A 24,529-nucleotide genomic window follows, 5' to 3' on the forward strand; every position below is an offset into this window, starting at 1 on the left:
GAATATTAAGCAATGCCCATTGAGGATATCTTCTCTGCTGAAGCACCCTTCTGCTAGGTGACTCTGCTCTGATCTCCCTCCCACCCCCGTATTTGCATGGCTAGCTGCTTCATTGCATTTTAATCCCTGATAAGGAAAGATGCCTTTCTGTTCTGCCATCCTCAACATATTAAAGATTCGTCTATCATAGTCACAAGATGGCTGCCATAGCGTCAAACATCATGTTCTTCTATCAAATGTTCCAAACAAAAAGAAAGGGATATGGCGGGATGCGGTGGGGGTCGGGGTGGGGGGGTGGTAGGTAAGCTTTCTCCTTGTGGCCTCTCTCTTAGGGTGAAACATTTTCCCATATGACTTAACAGACTTCCCTTTACATTGCTCAGAACTGTATCATATGACTACCCATAGCTGAAAGGAAGGCTAAGAAACCATGTACAGGGAAAACAAGGTTCTTTAAAGTGGTGTACTAAAAAATAACAGGACTTAGAGAAAATATAGGTTTAGGAGCAGACCCTCAAAACTTACACAACTTTGTTACTTGAGGACAATAAAAGTTACTATGCTAATGAAAAATAATACCAATTAAATCTCCACTGGCCTTTGTATTCAACCTCACAGTCATCCTTTAAAACTATACTACCCAATATGGTATCCATTAGCCATGTGTGGCTCTTGGGCATTTAAATGTGTGAATCCAAAAAAAAATTAAAATAAAAATAAATGTGCTAATCCAAATTGTGATGTGCTTGCTGTAAATGTAAAATATATAGCAGATTTCAAAGACTTAGTATGGAAAAAAGAATGTAAAATATCTCATTAATAGTTTTTATGTTGATTATATGTTGAAATATTTCACCTGTTTCTTTCTACTCTGCTTTTTAAAAATGTGGCTACTAGAAAACTTAAAATTATATGTGTGTCTCATATTTCTATTATATAGCATTTCTTTAGAACCTTTAACCCTGGGACATGGGCTTCCCTCTTGTAACATGTAGGTCCTAGAGGACGCTGCTTCCAACTAAAAGCAGTTTCATCAAAATTAAAAATACGATTCAAGGGGTGCCTGGGTGACTCAGTTGGTTAAACGTTCGACTCTTGATTTCAGCTCAGGTCATGATCTCACGATTCATGGGATCGAACCCCACATTGGGTTCCTTGCTGAGTGTGGAGCCTGCTTGGGATTCTCTCTCCCTCTCTGTCTGCCCCTCCCCCTCTCTAAAAATAAATAAACATTAAAAAATATATGTGATCCAAGATTTAGCCTTCTCAATCAGCACCCCCCCCACACACACACACAGGAGAAAATGCTTTTATACTTTCATTTACACTGTGCAGTTTCACCATATAAGCTACTATTGTGAAAAACTTAAAGGCTCTTGAAGCTACCAAACCTCTATTTATCCTAAGGAAAGGCATTCCTGAGAAATTGTCTGCTTTTTTTTTCTTTTTTTTAATAATTCTTTTTTCTAAGTTTATTTATTTATTTTGAGAGAGAGAGAGGGAGAGAGAATTTCAAGCAGCAGCACGGAGCCCAATTTGGAGCTTCAACTCATGAACCGTGAGATCATGACCTGAGCAGAATCCAAGAGTCAGATGCTTAACTGAATGAATCACCCAGGTGCCCCATGAACCAACATGATTTCTGAGTTATATTGACATTATTTCCCTATTTACCAATTGCAATGTGCTAATAATGACTATATCTAGCATATAAAGCTTTTATGGTAGGAGATAAGATTGTCAGTAGGCAAAACGAAGAGAGAATTTCCTATATTTTGAAAGGATTGGTAAATTTGTGAGCTATCTTGGACAGTGACAATAAACAATAATGGGGGAATAAAATGACTCTTCAAGTTACCAAGTTAACATGTAATAAACTGTACCATTTGATTAATTCAGTTACTCCTCCCCTCTAGTTAAAACCCATTGAGTTTTCAAGACCCATTTCAAAAGCAACCTCTGAAGCCTTCCCTGATCTCCTCTAAAAGCTTCGTTAACACTTTGCTTGTACTATCTTTTCAAAGCACACATATTTGGCTTTGCATTAATGTTATTGTCTCTTTGTTTGTATATATAGAATAAAACTCCCCCCATTGAAGGTAGTGATTGTATTTTGTTCACTTTTCAAAATTCCTCTAGTGATTGCCCTTATGGTTCACAAAATTGCACACACTTAAATATTTGTTGAATTTTTTTTAAGTTTATTTATTTTGAGAGAGAGAGAGAGAGAGAGAGAGAGAGAGAGAGAGTGTGTGTGTGTGTGTGTGTGTGTGTGTGCGAGAAGTCTAGGGGCAAGAGAGAGGGAGAAAAAGAACTCCAAGCAGGCCACACACTGTCAGCACAGAGCCCAACACAGAGCTCGAACCCACAAACTGTGAGGTCATGGCCTGAGCAGATGGTGAACACTTAACCAACTGAGCCACCCAGGTGCCCCAAGGGTTGTCTAACTCTTAAATCTAAAACATCAAACCACATTTAAACTCCTGAGAAGTCAGCACTCATGTTAAATAATGGTCATGATGAAAGTAGTAATTATTAACTGTGTCCATCTAATTACACCATTCTACATCCCAATGAGCAAAGCACTCAAGAATGATGATTTAATTCTGTTCTCATCTATTCACTTGGGTGTACAATATGCTGACACAAATCTGTGTTAACTGATAAACTGGACTTGGATAGAAGAGCCCCATCAGGATGACGTACAAGCAAAAGGGAATCTACCACTTAGGTAGTCGGTATACAATTTTTCCAAATTTTGTATAATTTGTTTCTTGTATAATCTTCCTATGTCTTTCCTGCTGAGCTTGGAGCCCCTCAAGTAGAGACCTTGCCTTATTTGTCTCTGTTGTTTATTTCTCTCTGTAACTCCAGCACTCATATAATGCCTGACATGTCATAAGTAATCAATAGATACTGAGTGAATGAAGTACAGCTTTGATCATATAAGCATATGTTCCGTGTGACCCTGGTTGGGATTAAATGTGGGTTTATATTGATTGTGAAGAATATCTGTGGGTGATGGTATATAGTCTTTTGGTTGTAAGGAACAGTCCCGTTTGTTACCTTGAATGTGTGGGATATGTGTGCATGTGTGTTCACATGTTCTTAGCCATACTGCCAAGTCCTTAGAAAATACAAAGCCAAAACTGTGGGGCCTTGAAAGGGTCCCAGGTAAACAGGAATCAAAAGTTCATTTGGGATGTTGGGAATTCTAGACACCTATGCCTAGGAAGTCCATGGCCTGTCATTCTAGCACATAGTGACTACAGGGTCCCTACATGTGTTCTCTCTGCATCTGTCTGTTCTCTTTTCACCATGACCTTATGGTTCTTGCTATACTTCCTTGTTCTAAATCTTGAGTGAAAGTATAAGATTGACTTAGCTAATTACCATCTTGTTTCTTTCAGGCAGAGCTCTCTATATCAGGCCCCATTATAAACCATAGCTCTTGGTCAGGAGCCCATGCCATAACCTTTGGTGGGGCTGTGGACTTGATGGGTTCCATAACTACTGTATCTAGGACCCCTACTAGAATGCAGTGGGAGGTATCTCTTGGAGCTATACTGGAATCATGCGTATTGGTCACTAATACCTATTGGGTGCTATCTACTTTGCATTTATTTTGTTTGGAGCATAAGAATTGGCCTCACTGGAGACACAAAAAAGGCTGTCAATTTATATCTGAATTCAAGGTGAATATGTCATGGAGGCAGTATATGTGTTTTTATATGTTGAAGAGGCTGACTTTCTGAAAGAGCTAAGTTTAGTAGAAAAGAATCAGATTTAAGTTGTTACATTGACCTTATGCCTAATTGTGTGTGACCATAGATAAGTCACCTTTTATCTTTATTGTACTTCCTCACTTGTTAAGGGTTATAATACTTACCTTGATTGCATAGCTATTAAAACACTCTGCTTTGATAAAAGTTAAATTCAGATCACTATGTGAGTAATGTATCTATTATTAATACATAAAATAATCTGAAAACATTTAATAAGATCTATGTAAATTTATAGTTCAATTAAATTTGGTGGGGATTGAAACTCTTGTGTATGCATTTTAAGAAGCAAATTACAGGGGCGCAGTCGGTTAAGCGTCCGACTTCAGCCAGGTCACGATCTCGCGGTCCGGGAGTTCAAGCCCCGCGTCGGGCTCTGGGCTGATGGCTCAGAGCCTGGAGCCTGTTTCCGATTCTGTGTCTCCCTCTCTCTCTGCCCCTCCCCCGTTCATGCTCTGTCTCTCTCTGTCCCAAAAATAAATAAACGTTGAAAAAAAAAAAAAAAAGAAGCAAATTACAGTGGCACCTGGGAGGCTCAGTCAGTTAAGCCTCTGACTTGATTTCGACTCAGGTCATGATCCCACGGTTCATGAGATGGATCCCGGAGTTGGGTTTTTCTGCACGGACAGCACAGAGCCTGCTTGGGATACTCTCTTTCCCTCTCTCTATGCCCTTCCCTGCTCATGTACTCGGTCTCTCTCTCTCTCTCTCTCTCTCTCTCCCCCAGAATAAATAAATAAACATTAAAAAAAAAAAGTAGATTACAAATATGGTTGTAGTTTGGCATAGTTGCAGGATTAGGGCTGACAGTTCTGGCCTTGTGCTGCCCTCCTGTGCTGTTTAAATAGCGCAGCAGGTCAATTACATTCCTGCCTGATGAATGCTGGGGGGTGGGGGGGGGAGGGGGAATTCTATCTTATTACTTACCCTCTTCTGTCCTCATGTGGCCACAGAGGGCCTAACTATTCTGGATGTTTCTGTTTCTTCAATAAAGGAAGAGATGGAAAACTACTCTGAAACATTCTAGGTCAGAAAATCTAATCCTGAGTTAAGGAAAAAGGTAACAAATTGCATTTGACACTGGAGATCTAATTACTCCACAGACACAGGAATATCCTAAGCAGATTATTGAGGTTTGTAGAAGAATACCATTATGACAGAGTAAGGAAAGGCTTTTTGTCAAAAATAAATAAAAATGCAACTCATTGCCCTTTTGATACGCCAAGAATTTATACTAGAGCCTTACATTGTTTATTTGGTAAATAAGACAGTCTATTATGATGGGAACAGAAGATGCTGTTGTACAATGAATTTCTATGCAGAACACTAGCTAGTTGAAATATGAGACTCCCAAGCAAAGCTAATTCCATACTAATTCTCTTAGCACAGGCTCCCAAAGCTATTCCTTTCAAAGAGGTTTAAGGAAGTTTGTTGACATGATAATTTTTAGGAAAGTTAAGAAAAGATATTGAAGGAAGCCTTGTGAAACCATACAAAGAATTAAGTAGGGCAGGTAAGCAATGGGAGGCACCCTTATAATGTGTTTACTTCCCATCTGCCAACGCTCAGACCCCACCCCTGGCCTGCTTCCAGACTGATGCCTGATATTAGAACCTAGCTACCCTCTGCTTAGACTAGGTACATGTGTGCATATTTTATTCATGTGGATAGATAGCAGTCAGGTTTTCATATCTTCCAGTCTAGCAAAACTACTCTTGTCCAGATTACCAGTGACCTCCATGGCTAAATCTAGTGGTAGGTCTTCAGTCCTATTTCTTGTCAGCAGCAATTGAACCATTTGAACCAGTAATTCTCTCCTCCTTGAGACACATTCTTTAACTTGCTCTCTGGGTCACTTCTCCCTAGGCTCTCTTCTACTTTGTCAGTGTCTCCTTTCCAGTCTCTTTTGCCTAGATCCTCCCCGTCTCCTTGATTTCTTACTGTTCAGGCCTCTTCTCTTCTCTGTCTAAACTCCCTTGGTGATCTTATCTGGTCCTGTGGCTTCTAGTCCCATCATCTAAATGCTGAAAATTTCCAAATTTGTATCTCCAGCACAAACCTCTCTCCCCTGAATTCCAGACTCATGTATACATCTACTTACTCAGCCTCTCCATTTGGATGTCTATGGTTATCTCAGACTTAACACAAAGCAAAATTCGTCCATCCTTCAGCCAACCCCGTTTCAGTAAATAGCCAAACTTTTCTTCAGTTGCTTAGGCCAAAAAGCCTTGGCATCATTATGGACTCCTCTCGCTCATGCACACACTCTATTTCCAATCCTTCAGCAAATCCCATTGGCTGTGTCTTTAAAAACACATCTATCAAGTCTATCCTTTTTCTCCTTACACTGCCACCATTCTGGTCTCAGATGACATGACCTCCTTTTTGGATTACTGCAATGGTCTGCTCACTGGTCTTTCTGCTTCTCTCTTGCTTCTTTGTAGTGCTTCCCACTCAGCAAAGTGATTAAAGTTAGCCAAAGTCCAATCAAAACTCTCAGCTCAAAGATGGCTTATCTTGATTGGAATAAAATCTAAAATCTTTAATCTGGGCTCCTACTTACTGTCTGATTTCATTTCCTACCTCCCAGGCCCTACTTTATTTCTGGCTTACCGTTCCCTTATTGTTCTTCAGCCATTCCAGGCACATTCCTACCTCAGGGCCCTTGGATTTGCTATTTCCTCTGCCTGGAACATAGAAAATTACATAGTCCATGCCCTCATTTCATTCAGGTCGCTATTCAAATGTCACTTTATCAAAGAATCCTTTCCTCTTAATATTGCATCTGCCGTCATTACTCTCTGTACCCTAAAGTAGTTTGTTTCCTTTTAGCACTTGTAACAACATGACAAACTATGCTTATTTGTTTGTGTATTGTCTGCCTTTCACACTTGAGTGTAAGCTCAATTCCATGAAAGCAGGACTTTGGCTATCTTTGTTTTCCACTGTGTCCCCAGAAAGGCTGGCATCTGGTAAGGGCTCATTAAAAATTTAATGAATGAAGGAATGAACAAATATTCATGTGAATAATTATTCAGAGAGTGATCAGGAGTAGAAAAAGAGCACTCCCCTCCCTTTTTAGGTGTAATTTTGCATAAATTGAATACAGATCATAATCGAAGGAGGTTTTCCCCATCATGTTTTCTCAATTTAAAGAATAGAATGTAATTGAAAACAGTGAATTGGTGGTGAACCTATTTATTGTCCCAAATTCCATATTCTACTCACAGAAGTTGGCCACTTATGTTCCAGTCTTGGAAGCTGAATAAATCAGGTAAATAAATCATGTAAATCAGGTATGTGGTTATGACTCCAGGTTTTTCTATTTATTTCCCATTCTTTTGAAACCAGCAATACTAGTAAATCTGCCCTCGCTTACCATATTTTACTTGAAAATGAAGATTTTTCTCCAAGTAGAAATGCTTGATGCACTTTTTTCTTTAAAGAATGACCCCACCATATCAGTTTGATACCCTTCTTGCAACCCAATTTCTTTCAAAGATGTTATTTTTCTTTCCAGGAATTTAACTTTCATTTCCCCCAGAGATGGGGGGAAGTGTAGTGCATTGTAGGTAAATTAAGGCAATGATGCCTCAGTCATAAAATTTATGGAGTCCTTGCATCTTCTTCAAGTATCATCACCATGGACTCTGGACTCTGCTTCATGAGAACAGGCATGCTGCTTCTAGTACCTTCCTCACTCTCTTCCTTGGCTTTGGAACACTCAGCCTTCCGTCTTAGGACTTCATCTGAAAGACAACATGATAGCATTGGCCTCGTAACGGTTGTCTTATAAGGGCCAAATGTGGTAACACCAGAGAAGCCGCTTTCAAATATGTAAACCATTGAGTTCATCAGGAACATCTCAGGTTCAACTAACAGAAACCCATAACAAACTAGCTTGGAAAAGAAGGGGGAAATTGTTTTATAAACATAGGGATGTCCCACAAAACTTAAGTCCAGGGAGAGGAACCTCATGAGTTGCAGGATCCAGAACCTGGGGAGTCTTTGGTTGCTAAGGGTTATCTGTCTTTCTAAATCCCATGGTCTCTTCACTGCCTCTCTTTGCATGCCCGTTTCTTTCTTCTGGAACTCTACAGAAGATCATTATCTGCATCTCCATCACATGTGGGCTGAAGATATCTTTCTTTTTTTTTTTTTTTTATAACAATGCTCTTTTTAAAAAATTTTTATTGGGCACCTGGATGGCTCAGTTGGTTGAGTGACCGACTTCGGCTCCGGTCATGATCTCACGGTTTGTGAGTTTGAGCCCCGCGTTGGACTCTGTGCTGACAGCTCAGAGCCTGGAGCCTGCTTTGGATTCTGTGTCTCCCTCTCTCTGCCCCTCCCCCACTCATGCTCTGTCTCTCTCTGTCTCAGAAATAAACAAACATGAAAATATTTTTAAATAAAGAAAAAAATTTTTATTTATTTATGCGGGGGGGGGGGGGGCACACAGTGGGGGAGGGGCAGAGAGAGAATCCCAAGCAGGCTCTGTGGGGTCAGTGCAGAACCTGAGGAGGGGCTGGATCTCATGAACTGTGAGACCATGTCATGAGCTGAAATCAAGAGTCAGATGCTTAACCGACTGAGCCACCCAGGTGCCTCCTGAATATACCTTTTTTTTTTTTAATTTTTAAAAAACTTATTCATTTTTGGGAGACAGAGAGAGACAGAGTGTGAGTGGGGGAGGGGCAGAGAGAAAAGGAGACAGAATCTGAAGCAGGCTCTAGGCTCCGAGCTGTCAGTACACAGCCCAATGCAGGGCTCGAACTTACAGACTGTGAGATTGTGACCTGAGCTGAAGTCAGACACTTAACCGACTGAGCCACCCAGGAACCCCTGAAGATGCCTTTCTTAAAACAACTCTTTCAGCTCTGAATCTGCATCACTTTATTAATCTCTGACTGACAATTTACTAACCGGTTTCTGAGACCTGATTCCAAATTTTCATTAGAGGAATTTGGCCAAGTTTAGGTCAGATAGGACACCTGCTTTCCCCTCATCTGGTCAACTTCAGGATCAGAATGGGAACCGTGTCATATAATCTGCTGTCCCTCAGCAGACGAGGTTAAGTAAGAGGACAGACTCTCTGAGAAGAGAGCCTGGGGCAGTGAAGAAACAATGTTGCACACCTCAAGTGCGACATAGACATCAAGGGATGGAGAAGCTACATGCATCCTTATTCCCATACCTTTGTAACAAAGTATCTGATGTGGCCCTATGGTTAATGGCATATTTGTAAATATGGACGGGTCTTACAGATCCCCACCTTCACATTGTGGTTCAGATTTATTTTTCTAATACCATCTCTGTTGCCCTCTTTTTTTTTTTAAGTTTATTATTTATTTCTGAGATAGAGAGAGAAGGGAGGGGCAGAGAGAGAGAGAGAAAGAGGGAGACACAGAATCCAAAGGAGGCTCCAGGCACTGAGCCATCAGCACAGATCCCGACGCGGGGCTCGAACCCACGAACCACGAGATCATGACCTGAGCCAAAGTCAGATGCTCAACCGACTGAGCCACCCAGGCGCCCCTCTGTTGCCCTCTTAAGGAACATAGCCTCTCTTTCTTTTCTTGGGGGATCCAGTTTCAATGCACACACTGACTGTATCAAATTCTGAATCTTCCCTATTCCTTATTCCCTGATTTCCCCCTCTACGTTAATTAGAATTGACTACAAAATGCTATAGCAAATAGACCCAAAATTTCAACGAAATAGAAATTTATTTACTTATTTATTTCTCAAGTCAGGCCAGGGACCCAGGCTGATGTAGTTCTATGTTCTTCAACATGTGGCTGCCAGGGGTGCTCAGGTGGTAGAGCGTGTGACTCGATCTTGGGGTCATGAATTCAAGCCTCACATTGGGTGCAGAGCTTTACTTAAAAAAAATGTGGCTTCCAAAATTGCGGTAGTATTCACCTTCATAGCCCATAGGAAAGGAAAGAGAGAGAGGCAGAAGTAGGAGGTTGATGTGACAGGTTTTATGTGCTAGGCCGGGAAGGCACATATCCCTTTTTCTTACATTCTGTTGGGAAATACCTAATCCACAAGGCCACATTCTATTTGCACAGGGGCTGGGAAATTTACTGTGGCTGGGCAGCTGTCAGCCCAGTTATAATTCTGATACTAAGGGAGAAAGAATGGGTTTTGGTGGACAGCTAGCAGTCTGTGTCACATTGACCCCCTGTGTTACTGTTCTTCGTTAATGACAGTATTTCTGAAATACCCAACCTTGAGTCCTTAAAGTTGTCTTCCATTTCTCCATCTTTCTCTAATCTCCTTATCCTTTCTAACTACTGAGGCAATCCTACATTCGTTCTGTACATTTCATTCCCTCCTCCACAGCCCTGCTTAATGCTGTTGTGTCTCTTGCTTGAACAACTGCAATCAGGCTCCAAAATTACCTCACTGAGTCAGCCTCTCCAGGTTCATTGGACCCACGTTTTACTCTTGTCAGATGCCACTTCCTAATACAGAGATCTGATTGTCCAAGACAGTTTGGGCCCCTTAACACTCACGTCTCCACTTACTCTGGGGGCTGTAATCACCACATACAAAGCATCTAGAGCTATGCCTCTGTAGCTCAGGTGATCATGCCAGATTGCCTCCCACCTTCTGTTCCAAATACTCTCATCCTGGTCTCATGGTCCATGCTTCTACCCTCTTGCCTCACATTACACTTTGCCCAACAACCAGCTTCCTTTGGATTAACACCATAATGGGGCTGTCTACCCAGCTTTCCATTTAGCTCTGTCCCTGGACACTGTCTCTCAGGGCCCAGGCTTGCTCTTGTTCAAGAGACAAGCCTGGACAGTGATCACATTATTTACTGCACCAAAAGCTCCATCAGTTCCCATTGCTTGTTGAATAAACAGATTTTTTTTCAGCATGCCATCCACAGCCTGCCAACTGTCTGATCCCATCCCCCAACTACCAGCCCCACCAATACATCCTTATAATCTTGACATTTTTCTCATTTTTTCAAGAACTGACTTGAACACTTCCTTGAAGACTTCCTCTTTCTGTTCTTCCATGTATTGCCTTCTACCTCTGTAGCTTTTTGTGCACCTGGTGGCCTCCCACACCTATGAAGTATACTCCCTAAAGGCAGGCTTTGTGACTTAAGTCATCCTTTTACCCCCACTGCTGCTGAGAATAATGCCGTGGGGAATACCTTAAACATGGTAAGATCACATTATTCCCCTGCTCAGAACTTCCTAGTGTCCCAGTGGCTTCCCATGATAAAAACTCCACACAGGCCTACGACCTGAGTTTCTGCTACCACTCTCCTCTTGCTCCTTGCTGTTCCTGGAAGACATTGGACAAAGATCTCACAACAGGGGTTTTGCATTTGCTGTTCCTTTTACTGGGATACCCTTTCCCCAGCAACCCGCACGGCTTGCTTTCTCAAGCCTTCTGAGCTTCTCCAAGGCCAATTTCTCAATGAGGCATTTCTCTGCCACTCTGTTCGCACAGGGACTTCACAAACCCTTTGTTTTCCTTTCCTCTGCTTAGGGTTTCTCCATAGCATGTATCACTTCCTTACATAGTATGTATTTTAGTCATGTATTTTGGGATTTATTTTCTGTCTCCCCTCCCTCTATTTAGAAGTAAGCTTCATCCTAGTCTAAATCTGTTTGTTTACCTCTCTATCCCCAGAGCCTAGGATAAGGCCTGGCATATCCAAGGCAGTCTGTAACTATTTGTTGAAAGAAAAAAAAAGAAAAGAAAAAAAGAATAAGCAAATTAATGCAAGGGGCCTAATAAATATTTGTTAAGTTGAATGAAAATGTCAGAAACAGATGACCGTGAAATCTTCAAACTGTAAAAGTATGTGGGTTTAGGAGGATAGTGAAATTGAGTGAAAGCTGCCTTATTATCAACATCGTCCAGGAAGGATTAAAAGCTCGTACTTGTGGTGGGAGGGGCAACTGGGCCAGGAAACTCGGACTTTCGCAGAAACATTCGGGGCTGCGCAAGTACCCACCCCCCATCCTTGCCCCTAGGACTGCATCTGGGAGGCGAGCTGGCCCTACCACCCCGTTTGGACCCTTGTCTACTACGCAGGTGTTTAAAGTTATTTTGGTGTCTGCTTCTGTGTCAGTTTGTGAAGGACACAGAAATCTTGGCTGGCTTACGCGACACTTCTCAGCTCTAAGTAGGAAACCGTCAGGGGTGAAAACGACAGAAACACGGCTCAGGACTAGATTCTGGGTCTTGGGGAAGCAGAGCCCATTTTAGAGCAGTGCGAGGGGAACTTTCTGTCTTCTACCCAAGCTCCGCCTTCGCAGTGTTTTTCTGAAATTTTTCACCCTGGCTTACTCTTTTGCAGCCGCCCACTTTCCGCAAGGAGGATGGCGCTCGCTCGGATCTCCGCGTTCCCTCTTCCCTTGGGGACTCCATAGTATTTTTTTCACGCTTCGTCGCTACTACTCATTATTTGCCTTACCGATCTCCGGTGCCTTGCCTGTAACCAAAACGCTTTCAGATCGCAGCAAGGTCGATTTAAGCACAGCCTTTCTTAAGGTGGCGTGACTGTGACTCATTCACTCTTCCAGAGTAACAAAGCAACAAAATGGTGCTCCCACATATTAATTGAAGAAAGATTCAGGGGAGAGAAATATTAATTTTCTACTTTTATGTAAGATATTAATTCCATGAATAAAATCAAACTCTTGTGGTATGTTGTAATACTCTAGAATATCTCCTTTTACATCTATGTGGTAGTTTGTGTATTTATACATGTGGATTTATGCTTATGTATAATACAGAATTCCTGGGTAGTCTAGCAATTATGTTAAAATGTCAACAGTGATCTAATTCCGGGAATAGTGTATAAAATATGGTTTTGAGGCCTACCCTAATTTTCCTGTCCCTCTCCCCCCTTCTCTAATCCAGGAAATTAAGTATAGCTCCTTAGGTGTACAAAAATAAAGGTGAGACCTCTCACGTGGATCGCAGGTGAAATATTTTCTGTCAATCAGGTGGAAAGTCCTGACTTTGAAACTAGTTTTGGGCACTGCCTCTCTCACTGCTCTCTTGGGTATCATCACCCTTGGCCTTCTGGAATCTGCGTTTTAGTTGAACTAGTGCATAGTGATACCAAAGGCCAGTGACAGCTGCGTATAAATATCAGTGACCACAGGCCACATCTAGGAAACATCTGCAGGCAGCCCAGGGAATGAGCAGAAGCCATTTTGAATCCCTTGTAAGAGAGGAGGATCTGCAGACTACAGCACAGGCGAATCCAGGCAAAACCTGAACCATTAGGAAGGAAAGAAAGAGAAAATGAACCAGCCTGAGGGTTAGGAGACCTGGCTCTGCCATCTACTGGATGTGTGTCCCTGGACAGGAAACCTCTCCTGCTCTCAATTTCCTCAGTGGTGGAAAGAGAGGGTTTGAGCCACAGGGTTCTGAAGGTCCCTGCCAGCTCTTACATTCTGGAGTGCCGAGGTGAGGCAGGCACACAAAGTGGAACACGCTTTGGAACAATACGTGGTTAAGAAAAGTTAAAAATCGGGGCGCCTGGGTGGCGCAGTCGGTTAAGCGTCCGACTTCAGCCAGGTCACGATCTCGCGGTCCGGGAGTTCGAGTCCCGCGTCAGGCTCTGGGCTGATGGCTCAGAGCCTGGACCCTGTTTCCGATTCTGTGTCTCCCTCTCTCTCTGCCCCTCCCCCGTTCATGCTCTGTCTCTCTCTGTCCCAAAAATAAATAAACGTTGAAAAAAAAATTAAAAAAAAAATCAAACTCATCTGTAGCATAGATGCGTAAGAAAACATTGCTGCTGTGTACTATTAGAATATTAGAAGTGAAGGAGATTAGTTTCCAGTAAAATGTATCCACTTTGACCCAAACCAAGATTATATGTATGGGCGGGTGGTGGAGTCCGGTGTCTCAGAAACGACAGCCCTCCCCATACATCTTTAACTCTCACCATCCTGCTCAGGATCATGTTGATAGATAATTGCAAGTTGTAACGGGGAGCAGAGACACGCCCAAATAATAGTATCAGAAGTGAGGACAGGGTTGCTGTGGTTTTATGAATCATTTCATAATCTGGACTTTCAGATTACTTTCACCCTTCAACGATTTGTAGCTATGTAAAGGCATTCACTTGCATCTAAATTTTGCTCTGGGTGGGTTGTAGCAGTGAATCTAGTGGGAGGGAAAGGTGGAGGAAGGAAGGAGCTGTTGTATTTGGCGGCGGGACTCAGGTAGAGGAAACTGCTACAACCCGGGAAAGAAGTGAAAAATACAAAGAGGAGACGAGTTCCCACACGCAGCCCATGTCAGTGGCCTTAAATGTGCTCGGGAAGCAAGAACCTGGGTCAGGGGTGTGACCTCGCTTTTGAAACCTGTGTCTGAGACAGCTACAGGTTTTATTAGGGACCTGGGAGACCAGTCGAGTTTTTGATCTTGAAATCCTTATTTTTATTGAGGGAGAGAGCTTGGGTTCAGACTGGATTACAAATGCTGCGCCCACGTTCGCTTTGGCCTCTTCCCCAACCTTCCGCCACCCCCCAGAAGAGCAGAGACTTCTAGGTTAAGGGTGAGCTAACCACTGCTCACCCACAGCCGAGGCACCCAGGCAGGGGGGCTCCCAGGCCCTCGGCGAAGGCTCCCCCGCCCCCAGCCCCGCAGTGCCAGAGGTTGGGGCCACCGGCGAGAGCCCAGCTGGGGGCAGAACTCCCACTGTCCGCCTCCGCCCCCAGTGGCCCGCACCCGCGGCCCGGCGAGTGCCGGGAAAACACGATCGCCACCGAGGCGTAAAACGAGGCTCCAGCCACCTTGGAGATCATCTGATCCAGCCCCTCGGTTTCCCGGGCGCGGAGTGGGCGCGCCAGCCAGCGCAGCGCGGTGACCTGAACCCGAGGTCCCGCCGCCCCCGCCCCTCCCCGGCTCCCCGGCCGTTTGGCTAGTTTGTTTGTCTCGTTTTTAATTTCTCCGAGGCCAGCCGGAGCAGGTTTGCTGGCAGCAGCGCACCTCCGGCAGTCACGCGACCAGCCAATCTCCGGGCGGCGCTGTCGGAGTCGGCGCGCGCGCGCGCGCGCGCGGGCGGGGACGCGCCAGGCCACCTTAAGGCCGGGCTTGCCAGCCGCGGCGGGGCGGCTCCCGGCGCCGCAACCAATGGATCTCCTCCTCTGTTTAAATAGACTTGCGGTGTCAATCATTTTCTTCTTCGTCAGCCTCCCTTCCACCGCCATATTGGGCAACTAAAAAAAGGGGGCTCGTCTTTTCGGGGTGTTTTTCTCCCCCTCCCCTGTCCCCAGAGCCTCGCCGCTCCGCGACTCCGACGCCGCCAAGGTTTGGAGAACCGCTCGGTTGGCGGGACCCGCGGGCTCGCAGCAGCCCGGGACCTGGACTGGCTTTGCCACCCCCCTCCTCTCTCCTCTCCCCTCCCCTCCCCGCCCTCCCGCTCGCCGGTACACTTGATCGGCGGCGGCTCTCGGCTGCCTGGCCGGGGCTTCCCCTCACCCCTCCCCCAGAGCCAGCGCGCCCCTGACGCTCGGGCAGTTACTTGTCCGTGTTTGTTTCTCTTGGCTCGGAGCGCAGTCGCAGGGCTTATAAGAGGGGTTCGGGCTGGGTCGGGGCGTTTTGTTTTGTTCAGTTTTGTTTTCGGAGAGCGCGCGCGAGGCGGTCGTAGAGACCCGGGAGGAAGATGTCAAACGTGCGAGTGTCTAACGGGAGCCCGAGCCTGGAGCGGATGGACGCCAGACAGGCGGAGTACCCCAAGCCCTCCGCCTGCAGGAACCTCTTCGGCCCGGTCAACCACGAAGAGTTGACCCGGGACTTGGAGAAGCACTGCAGAGACATGGAAGAGGCAAGCCAGCGCAAGTGGAATTTTGATTTCCAGAATCACAAGCCCCTGGAGGGCAAATACGAGTGGCAAGAGGTGGAAAAGGGCAGCTTGCCCGAGTTCTACTACAGACCCCCGCGGCCACCCAAAGGCGCCTGCAAGGTGCCGGCGCAGGAGAGCCAGGATGTCAGCGGGAACCGCCAGGCGGTGCCTTTAATTGGGTCTCAGGCAAACACAGAGGACACACATTTGGTAGACCAAAAGACTGATACATCGGACAACCAGACGGGGTTAGCGGAGCAGTGCCCTGGGATAAGGAAGCGACCTGCTACAGATGGTAATGACCCTTCCCCAAGCAGAAAATGTCTGTCTGTCTGTCTGTCTGTCTGGGGCACCGCTTTGCCTGCTTGAGGGTCTTAACCTCAGCTTTTTATTTATTTGTTTGTTTATTATTCATTTATTTATTTATTTATTTATTTACTTTTGTAGCGTATTCTGATTTAGCTTGTGGGGAGCGAAGTGGCCTAATCTTGGGTTTTAAATGCTATCCGGCTGACTGCTTGCCTGTTTATTATTTTTAAGTCAGGAGGCTGAGATGGTATTATCTGATAATTTCTCTAACCGAAAACATGGCAGTTCCTCCCCGCTAGCCAGCGGTGGGTCTGTGACAACGTTGGGATGTGTATCCACGGCCTCCGTCTTCGCAATGGACAGAGAGCTTTGGGGCGTAGAATACACTTTCTGTTATGTGAAAACAACCTCATTCTGTGCCCTTAAAGGCCACTGGGAATGACGGGTCCGGGATTGTGGGTGGAGGTGTGGGTTTTTCATCCCCTACCTATTGTGCCAACTTCTGTCAGCCATTGTTTTTCTAATAAAGATTGTGTGTTCTTTTTAAAATTCCCTCCTGCCCTTAGATTCCTCTCCTCAAAACAAAAGAGCCAACAGAACAGAAGAAAATGTCTCAGACGGTTCCCCGAATGCGGGTTCAGTGGAGCAGACGCCCAAGAAGCCTGGCCTGAGAAGACGTCAAACGTAAACTCATCGGTGGGTTGATGGCTAGGCGCAAGTAACTTACATCCCGAATTGGGCTTTCAAACCCCAAGATAACCTGATCTTAGTGGTTGCTGGCAGATTATACAGTTTGTGGGTTTTTGTTTTTGTTTATATTTTGTGAGGTCAAAAAATAGGAATGGGAAAGGCTGGGGCATCACTGGATTCCGGGGTACTGTGGTGCTTCACGCTTTCCACGTCCTGACATCATTTTTCCTTGAAACATGGAATGACTAGACCAAGTGTCCTCGGCAAGTACTTGTGACCAAGGCCCAATGGATAGAAGGCCAATTCCCTGTGAATCCCACCAAAACATGTTGGGGAACAGTAGGTTCTTAACTTCTTCTGAACAAGAACTGGGGTATGCCCCAGTCTCACTTCATGAGAATTCACTTCCCAGGGATTCAAGTTGAGTCTGTAACAGATTTCGAGCCATACGTGGGAAAATGGCAAGTAAATGATTAAAATTTGGGGGAAAAGTTAGGTACAAATGGTTCCTATTTGGTTAACCCAATGGTTACATGCTTTTATCTTTATCGTTTTCATAAACTGCCGCTTTCCCTGTTTTCTTACAAGTTTTGGGAACAGGAAAGGAACCCTGTGTATTTAAAAAAACCAAACTGGAAACCTCAAAAATACTAAGGTTCCTACAGAATTTCTGATGATAACTTCCGAAGTCACAAAGCAGAAGTTAAATTAACTCTGCTGGAGTAAGCAATCCAGGAACACGTCAGCATGTGTATGCTAATTGTGCTATAACAGGATGATTTGGATATTTTAGGGGAAACCGTGAATAGTCATAAGGGCCGGCAAGGGCAGGTCTACCCCACAGAAGAGAAGTGGAGATTTTTTTCCATATACTAAAATCTGGTCAATATGGACAGCTAATTTGAATAATTCAGCCCTCAACTTACCGTGGATTGGCTATCCATAATGATCAAAGTGCATATGTTAATAGTTTGTAAACTTCTTACTGATAAGAACTGTGACCTCTTCCCCCCCCCCCCCCCCCATGCACTCATAGCTTAGCACATAAAGAGATTTTAGTACATGTTGATCCTGGCTTTTAAAAATCCTCATTTATAAAAAAAAATAAAGGAACCTAGAGATTAAGGTGAGATTCAAGTTTGTTGTGTTTTTAAATCATAGTGTCATATATATGACTTCTTCACACACATCTGGCATTTTTCAAAGGTTATACAGAACATCACTATAGGACTTCTATATTACAGCTGTATACGAAGTGGGAAAAGTGGATGAAAAAAATTTTCTGAAGCCACCTGCAGCTTGGGACTTGTGGTTTGTGACCTGAAGCTTAGCTCATCAGATGAGCCACAGTGAATCACACCTATTGGATTTTGATCTGGTCCCATTCTGACATAGAGAGAGGCATTTGTTAGTAAACATTGCCAGTTCAGAGAATACTAGAAATAGTGGTAAGGACCTCCCTCCTCAAAAGCATTCTTGTGTATATTTTGCATATGACTGAGAAACAAGAATATTTTGAAAAAAAAAAAAAGTTAATAGAATTTTCTTTGGAGAGCATTTATAAGTTACAGTTCCACTTATTTTTCAAATTTAGAAAACTTTGATACTCTTAAGTGTTACAGTTTCTTAATTCTCCTTTCTTTCTCACTGTCTTTGACCCCGATTCTCGAGACCAGGGTTTCTCAACCTCTGCACTATTGACATTTTGGGCTGAATAATTCTTTGTTGTGGGAGGCTGTCCTGTACATTAGTAGAATGTTTGGCAGCAGCCCTGGCCTTTCCCAACAGATGCCAGTAGCAACCTCCCACCCCCAGTGTGACAACCTAAAATGTCTCCAAACATTGCCACACGTCCCCTGGGGGACAAATCTCCCCACTGTTGAGATCCCACTCCTCTAAACAAAAATAAACAACACGGAGAAAAGTAAAAAATCCAGTGAAGGAAACGTTGGATGGAGAGGACTATAGTCATCAGCTTTTAGTACACACTTTCTTTTCCATTGCTCAGGTATTTCACAACTAAGACAGTGACGAAATAATTCCTGTACTTTATTGGTAATGCTATTCTAGTGCTTTTTCTCCTAATTCTTTCTTCTTGTTTCTTTTGCAGAATTAAGAGCACGTTTCCTTGTTTATCAGATACATCACTGCTTGGTGAAGCAAGGAAGATATAAATTAAAAATTTTAAATACATATCGCGGACTCCATGGAGTGGACATCCTGTATAAGCACTGAAAAGCAACGACACAATAACACTAAAATTTTAGGCACTCTTAAATGATCTGCCTCTAAAAGCATTGGATGTAGCATTGTGCAATTAGGTTTTTCCTTATTTGCTTCATTGTACTACCTGTGTATATAGTTTTTACCTTTTATGTAGCACATAAACTTTGGGGGGAGGGACGGCAGGGTGGGGCTGAGGAATTGGCGTGGGGGGGGGTTCTGAAGAGCTTGCTTCCATTTAGAGCAAGGAGAAAAATATTTGACTTGCATGAAGAGAAGCAGTTTTGGGGAAGGGTTTGAATTGTTTTCTTTAAAGATGTAATGTCTCTTTCAGTGAAAACTGATAATTCATTTTTAAAAAATCATCCAAATTTGAACACTGGTTGCAAATAATTGCTAATTTTTTTGTACATGAAGCTTTTTCTCATTTGGGAGCTCTGATGATTCCGTTATGTAGTGGCAAATGGCTTTTTTTTTTTTTTTTAAACAAAAAACTATCCTCTTATTCCTCCCGCCCCCCCCCCCCCTTCAGTTTCTCTTAAAATTGGAATTTACCATTTAATTATTCAGCAGTTAAGTAATCCTTTCAGGTAATTCTGGGCAAATATCTGGGGTGTATGGGGGGAGTTCTAAATGCTCAGATTTAACCATCTAATTTTTATCAGGTTTGCTGAGAAGATTTCTTAATTTTCTTTGGACTTTGAGCTGTGTAGACACAGTCAAAATAATTCTAATACCTTGGATATTTTTTAAACATCTTTCAGTAACTTCACATAAAAATAATGAAATAATTTTAATTTAAAGGTTCTCATTTTATTTGTTAATTTGCCCCAAGGAAATAGTGTTTTTAAAGGAAAGTGCATATAGAGAAAAGCATACGTGGAATTACTGAAATGGATACTACATCTTTAAACAGTATTTTTACATTGCCTGTGTATGTGTATGAAACAAAACCATTTGAAGTGTACCTGTGTACATAACTCTGTAAAGACACTGAAAAATTATACTAACTTATTTATGTTAAAAAGAGATTTTTTTTTTTAATCTAGACCATATACAAGCCAAAGTGGCATGTTTTGTGCATTTGTAAATGCTGTATTGGGTAGAATAGATTTTTTCCCTTCTTCTGTTAAATAATATGGCTATGCTTAAAAGGTTGCATACTGAGCCAAGTATAATTTTTTGTAATGTGTGAAAAAGATGCCAATTATTGTTACACATCAAGCAATCAATAAAGAAAACTTCCATAGCTATCGAGTTGAACTGTAATGTGCTTTACTAAGCTTTGAGGTATTTGACCTGGCATTATGGGTGTATTTACACAAATATAACATGAAGTGGCAAATATCTTGATAATTTAGGCCCACATCTCAGATGATGTTTATGTGATTCTGAATGTGATAGTATTTTCCACTTAGTTCTGTATGCGTGAACAAAGCTTTAGACGTGGAAAGTGGAAAAGCCACATTTTCATACAAATAAGATTGTCAAATCTCCATTAGTTCCAATATTTATATCTTTTAGGATATGTGTCCGACTCAAACATTTTTACATAAGTGTAGACTGTTCATACATTTGCAGGACTGAAAATGAAAGTAACATGGTGACTTCTCTAAATTCTGTATTTACACATGCAAGTGTTGTGAGAAATTAGAGCGATTGTTCAGACCACCTAATCACCTCTTGCCAAAAATATTTAGATATATATAGGTCCTTTAGAAATTGGAATTCCACACTAATTTAGACGGAACAGGTATTCTTCAAACTGGTCATAACAAATCCTTCAATTTTGAAATTTCCTGGTTATAATCTACACAACCCAAGACTGGTTAATCTAAATACCAAATCTGAGGGTTTGGGGCCCATGTTGACGTGGCAGAGGTAAGATATTTTTTACTTTAATAAGAAAAACTTAGACAAGGTATTTTAAAGTCAAATTTACTAAAAATGATTCCTGTTATTACACATTCTCTTAAAAATGTGGCTAAGGTGTAAATTTTTTTTTCTAGGATTCTGCAAATGGTTAAATCGCAAACATTTGAACTTGGGTTAAATTGTTTACCTGAAATACTAGCATTTACATTATTGCACCCCAAAGGGGGCTCTACACAAGACAGTTAAAACTTATTTTGACCTGAAGCTGTTAAAGAAAAAAAAAAAAAAAAAGAAGAAGAAGAAAGCAAAGCAAAGCAAAAAAAAAAAAAAAAAGAAAAAGCAGAGTTGACTCTCTTCGGCTGCCGGGAAGGAGAAAAGAAGGTCCTTTGGTGGCGGAGCTACATCTTGCAAGTAGGTATTATTTTAATTAAAGGCTAAAGGTGTTTTTGTGATTCTATTCAAAACACGCATACAGGGTGTTTTTCAGGAAGACACTGAGAAAGCAAGAAAAACAATTCAAAATGGGGAGGAAGGAATGGAGAGTCAGGAAATAATGAAATAAAATTAGTTTCTCTGAACCAAAAAGAGTACTTAAAAAGTGTCTCTAACAGAGGAAAAAAATCCTCTTAATTGCTGCCTGCACCTTATTTTCCTTCCCTCAAGCGGCATCCTTAATGTGAATTTTTAGAGACTGCGTTTTAGGAGTGTAGGGCCAGGAAGAAGTGGATGCTCGCCGCGCCAGGCACGTTCACAGGAACGCAGCCCCCAAGTCACCGGGTGGATCCTTTACACGTCTGTGTCAACTCTCCAAGTGCGTCCCCGAGATTCGGAGCGTCCCTTCCCTGGTCCCGGACCGCTGGGCCCGCCGCGGGCGTCCCTCTGAGGGGTCGCGGCAGCCGGCGCCAGCCAAACCCTGCTCCGCTCCCCCGGCCACTGCGCCGTCGTCTCCCCAAACTGCCCCGAAGCCCCGCTCCCGCCTGCCGCGGCAGTTGCGGCGTCGGGCTGGCTGGCGCCCCGCGACGAAAAGGCCATCAAGTCTCGCAGCATTTCTGCCACTTGCAGCGCCCGCGCCGCCGGGGTGGCTGCGCGCAGTTCCCGCGCTCGGGGCGCCCCGCAGGCCGTGGAGGGCGGCTGCTCCCCGGCCCGCGCAGCGGCGCGGGGCGGTTTCTCGGAAACTTTCCTCCCTCATCATCTCTCCTCTGGGTTGAGAAAGAAGCGGAAGCCCCTACTTCTCTCCACAGTCAGACCCTCGACACCAAGCACCCTGCCATATTCCAGATCGGTGGGGGGATCTGAGCGAAGGGGAGAACCTTTCCGAATCTGCGGACCCTCCGGGGCAGCAGCCCGCTCCCACCCCCACCCTGGGCTCCAATGATCCGCAGCCCCGCGCATTTCGAAAGGCTTCGCGGCTCGCCGGCGGCCAAGGAGGACCGCAGCGACGCGCAGGAGGGGCCGAGCGCCACAGCCGCTTGCGGGGTCGCTTCCTCCTTTACAGCCGTTTTGCAAAATCCAGCTCCCCCCCACCCCCACCCCCCATCGCATCCCCAGCTGTCCAACGCGTCGGACTGGGGCAGGGAAGAAATAGGAAAACGTGGGGCCAGGGGCATGACTGGGGGACAGAAGGGACCGTGGAAATCCACAGGATGGGAGCGGGGCGCGCGGCCTTTCAGGCCCCGGCGCGCCCACCGCCCCGGCCGCGCCAGGCGACCTTTCCCGGCGGCCGGGAAACGCCGTCTTCGCCATTTCATCTTCATCATTGTGAGCGTAACACTTGCTCTTCATAAGCTTTTTAGGACTGAAAAAGGTGTTTTAAAAGCCTATCTGGATCTCCAATCTGTTTTTCAGAGTGCGAATTTCTTTTTTAAATTTGCCATCTCTTTTACCTGAGCCACACCCTACGCCCGCTCCCCTCCCTCCCGGCCAACAGGAAGGTAAAAATCCTGTAAGCGAAACTGGGGAGGGGGGCGGCGGCAGAGAAGAAGCGCCCACAGTCAGGCTAGATCCCCCCACCCCCGCCTCATCAACGGCGGGGTAAGGAGGAGGAAACCTCCCGGATCTTGGCCCGCGTGGGGGTGGGGTGGAGTGGGGTGGGGTCAGCCTCAGTCAGACCCTGCAGAAGCGAAAGTATTTACACGGACACTCAAGTCCCAGGCCTGTCTCGCGTGGGGACACACAGTAGGCAGGAATCAGAAAGCACAAAATACAACAAGAAGTCGATGCGTGTTGGGCGCGAAGCGTCGACGCGCCTCAAAGGAACGCTAAGAAAAGGCAGGGAGAAGGGCGCGCAGCCGGGACGCGGGGCCGGGGGATTGCATCATTGCAGCTCCCCCTCCAGAAAATGGGCTCCGAACCGCGGCGACCATCATGGCGCTCGGGTCGGGCCGCGCTTCCCGCGCGCCTTCCCCGAGCGCTCGGGCCGCGGGCACCGAGCCCCAAACGAGCGTTTTGCAAACATTTACCCCCACCCTCCTCCCTCGGGCGCCTGTTCCACCCCCCCCCCCCCCGCTTCCTTTTGTGTGCCCGCGTATGTGAGTGCGTGCGTCCGTCCGAGCGTGTATAGGACTAGGGAACTTGAAGATTATTTTTTTCCTCTCTTTTTTCCCTCCCGGGCTGGTGGTTGTAAACTCGATTGGCATTGGCTGCGCCCACTGACCCCTGCGCCGAGTCCACTGAAAATTTAAGGTGGATCCGAAAGGCTCCAGCTTCTCGCGCTTTAGCTGGTTTGGGAGGAAAGGGAAGAAAAAAAAAAAAAAAAAAAAAAGCCCCAAACCTTGCGCCCGGCGCGTTTTCACGAATCCCCTGCGGTACCAGCCCCCGCGCCCGCCCCGCCCGCCCGCCGCGCTCTTCCTCCGCCCACCTCCCGCTCCTTCCCCATTGGCCCGACGGTGCAGTTTGAATTTTTTTTTGGATGCTTGTTTGCTTGTAAAAAATACGGTACCCCACATCGTGTGACGAAACCTATTTCGGCGCCCCGAACTGGGGAGCTTCAGCTGGTTCTGGGGAGGAGGGTGGGCGGAGCATCTGTCTGTTCCAAAATTTTGCCCCAAAGTGCCGTTGACAGTGTGCAGGCGGGTGGGGGAGCGTGGGGCCGCGGTAAACAAACCCGAGCAGCTTTGGCGGGGGCAGAGATGTAGTATAAAACGTTAATGGATGTCTGGGGCACGCCGTTTCGCCGGCTGCTGGCCAGAGGTGCTAGGGAGGCGCTGACGGAAGCCCAGGAGAAGATGCACCTTCCCCTGCCTTGGAAAGGTAGACTTGGGGAGGGAGGGGGCTGGGGATGAAGGTGGCCCGGAAAAGAGCACCTTACAACCTAGAGGAAAAAAAAAAAAAGAAAGAAAGAAAGAAAAGAAAAGAAAAGAAACGGGGAGATGTAAAGACAGATCAGGTCTATTATTTCAAGTGCTACCCAGCCAGATTCCATCATAATTCAGCCAAGTCGCTGTCATTTTTATTGAAAAAATTTAAAGGAAGTTTTCTCTCTTTGATTTCCAGAGTGCTTTTGAGTAAGGAAAACGTTAAAATAAAATTGAGAAAAAAATTAAGAAAGGAAATACGACTTTTCAAGTGCCTTTTGATTTCTGGGTCTGGAAATTAATTCTTTTGATAAAGTACTTTAAGATTTAGGAGAATGTTGGTTGTATTACGGGTCTAATAGAAACGATATCCTGCATTAATTGTAACTCAATTATGTTTTACTTTGCTGTGAAAATTGCAAAAGTTTATAGTAATTCAAATTACTCTCTAAATCACTCTATTTTCACATTAGTGAAACTAGCATATATGCATACATTTTGGGAGTCTCTTACTC

The 24,529-nt window shown here is 44.7% G+C and overlaps 2 protein-coding genes and 1 long non-coding RNA gene across 13 annotated transcripts in view; all 3 read left to right on the top strand.

Annotated features, from left to right (window-relative positions):
- The first annotated feature begins 11,629 nt into the window (after positions 1 to 11,629).
- On the top strand, positions 11,630 to 12,498 carry LOC124501659 (uncharacterized). The gene is made up of 2 exons (XR_006959794.1): positions 11,630 to 11,852; positions 12,118 to 12,498. It is a non-coding gene; the product is annotated as an uncharacterized LOC124501659 (long non-coding RNA).
- Positions 12,499 to 14,955: 2,457 nt separating this feature from the next.
- Positions 14,956 to 20,099, top strand: CDKN1B (cyclin dependent kinase inhibitor 1B). The gene is made up of 3 exons (XM_047064888.1): positions 14,956 to 15,919; positions 16,500 to 16,629; positions 18,734 to 20,099. The coding sequence occupies exons 1-2, from the start codon at positions 15,445 to 15,447 to the stop codon at positions 16,619 to 16,621; spliced, it is 597 nt and encodes a 198-aa protein (XP_046920844.1). The 5' UTR covers positions 14,956 to 15,444; the 3' UTR covers positions 16,622 to 16,629; positions 18,734 to 20,099.
- A 101-nt stretch (positions 20,100 to 20,200) lies between these two features.
- The window catches only part of APOLD1 (apolipoprotein L domain containing 1), a 59,785-nt gene continuing 55,456 nt past the window's right edge, over positions 20,201 to 24,529 (top strand). For 9 of the 11 annotated variants that reach the window (XM_047064876.1, XM_047064878.1, XM_047064883.1 and 6 more), the window contains exon 1: positions 20,201 to 23,970. Coding sequence is in view for 1 of the 11 variants with exons in the window: in XM_047064887.1 (XP_046920843.1) it covers positions 23,868 to 23,970 (103 nt within the window). In the remaining 10 variants the exon portion in view is untranslated. The remainder of the gene's footprint in view (positions 23,971 to 24,529) is intronic. The other 2 variants (XM_047064884.1, XM_047064886.1) reach the window with 1 other exon arrangement.

The sequence above is a fragment of the Lynx rufus genome, unplaced genomic scaffold (genome assembly GCF_022079265.1).
Source record: "Lynx rufus isolate CCGP_SWC_20201006 ecotype Redwood Valley unplaced genomic scaffold, mLynRuf1.p SCAF_7, whole genome shotgun sequence".
In the NCBI taxonomy this organism is placed as follows: domain Eukaryota; kingdom Metazoa; phylum Chordata; class Mammalia; order Carnivora; family Felidae; genus Lynx; species Lynx rufus.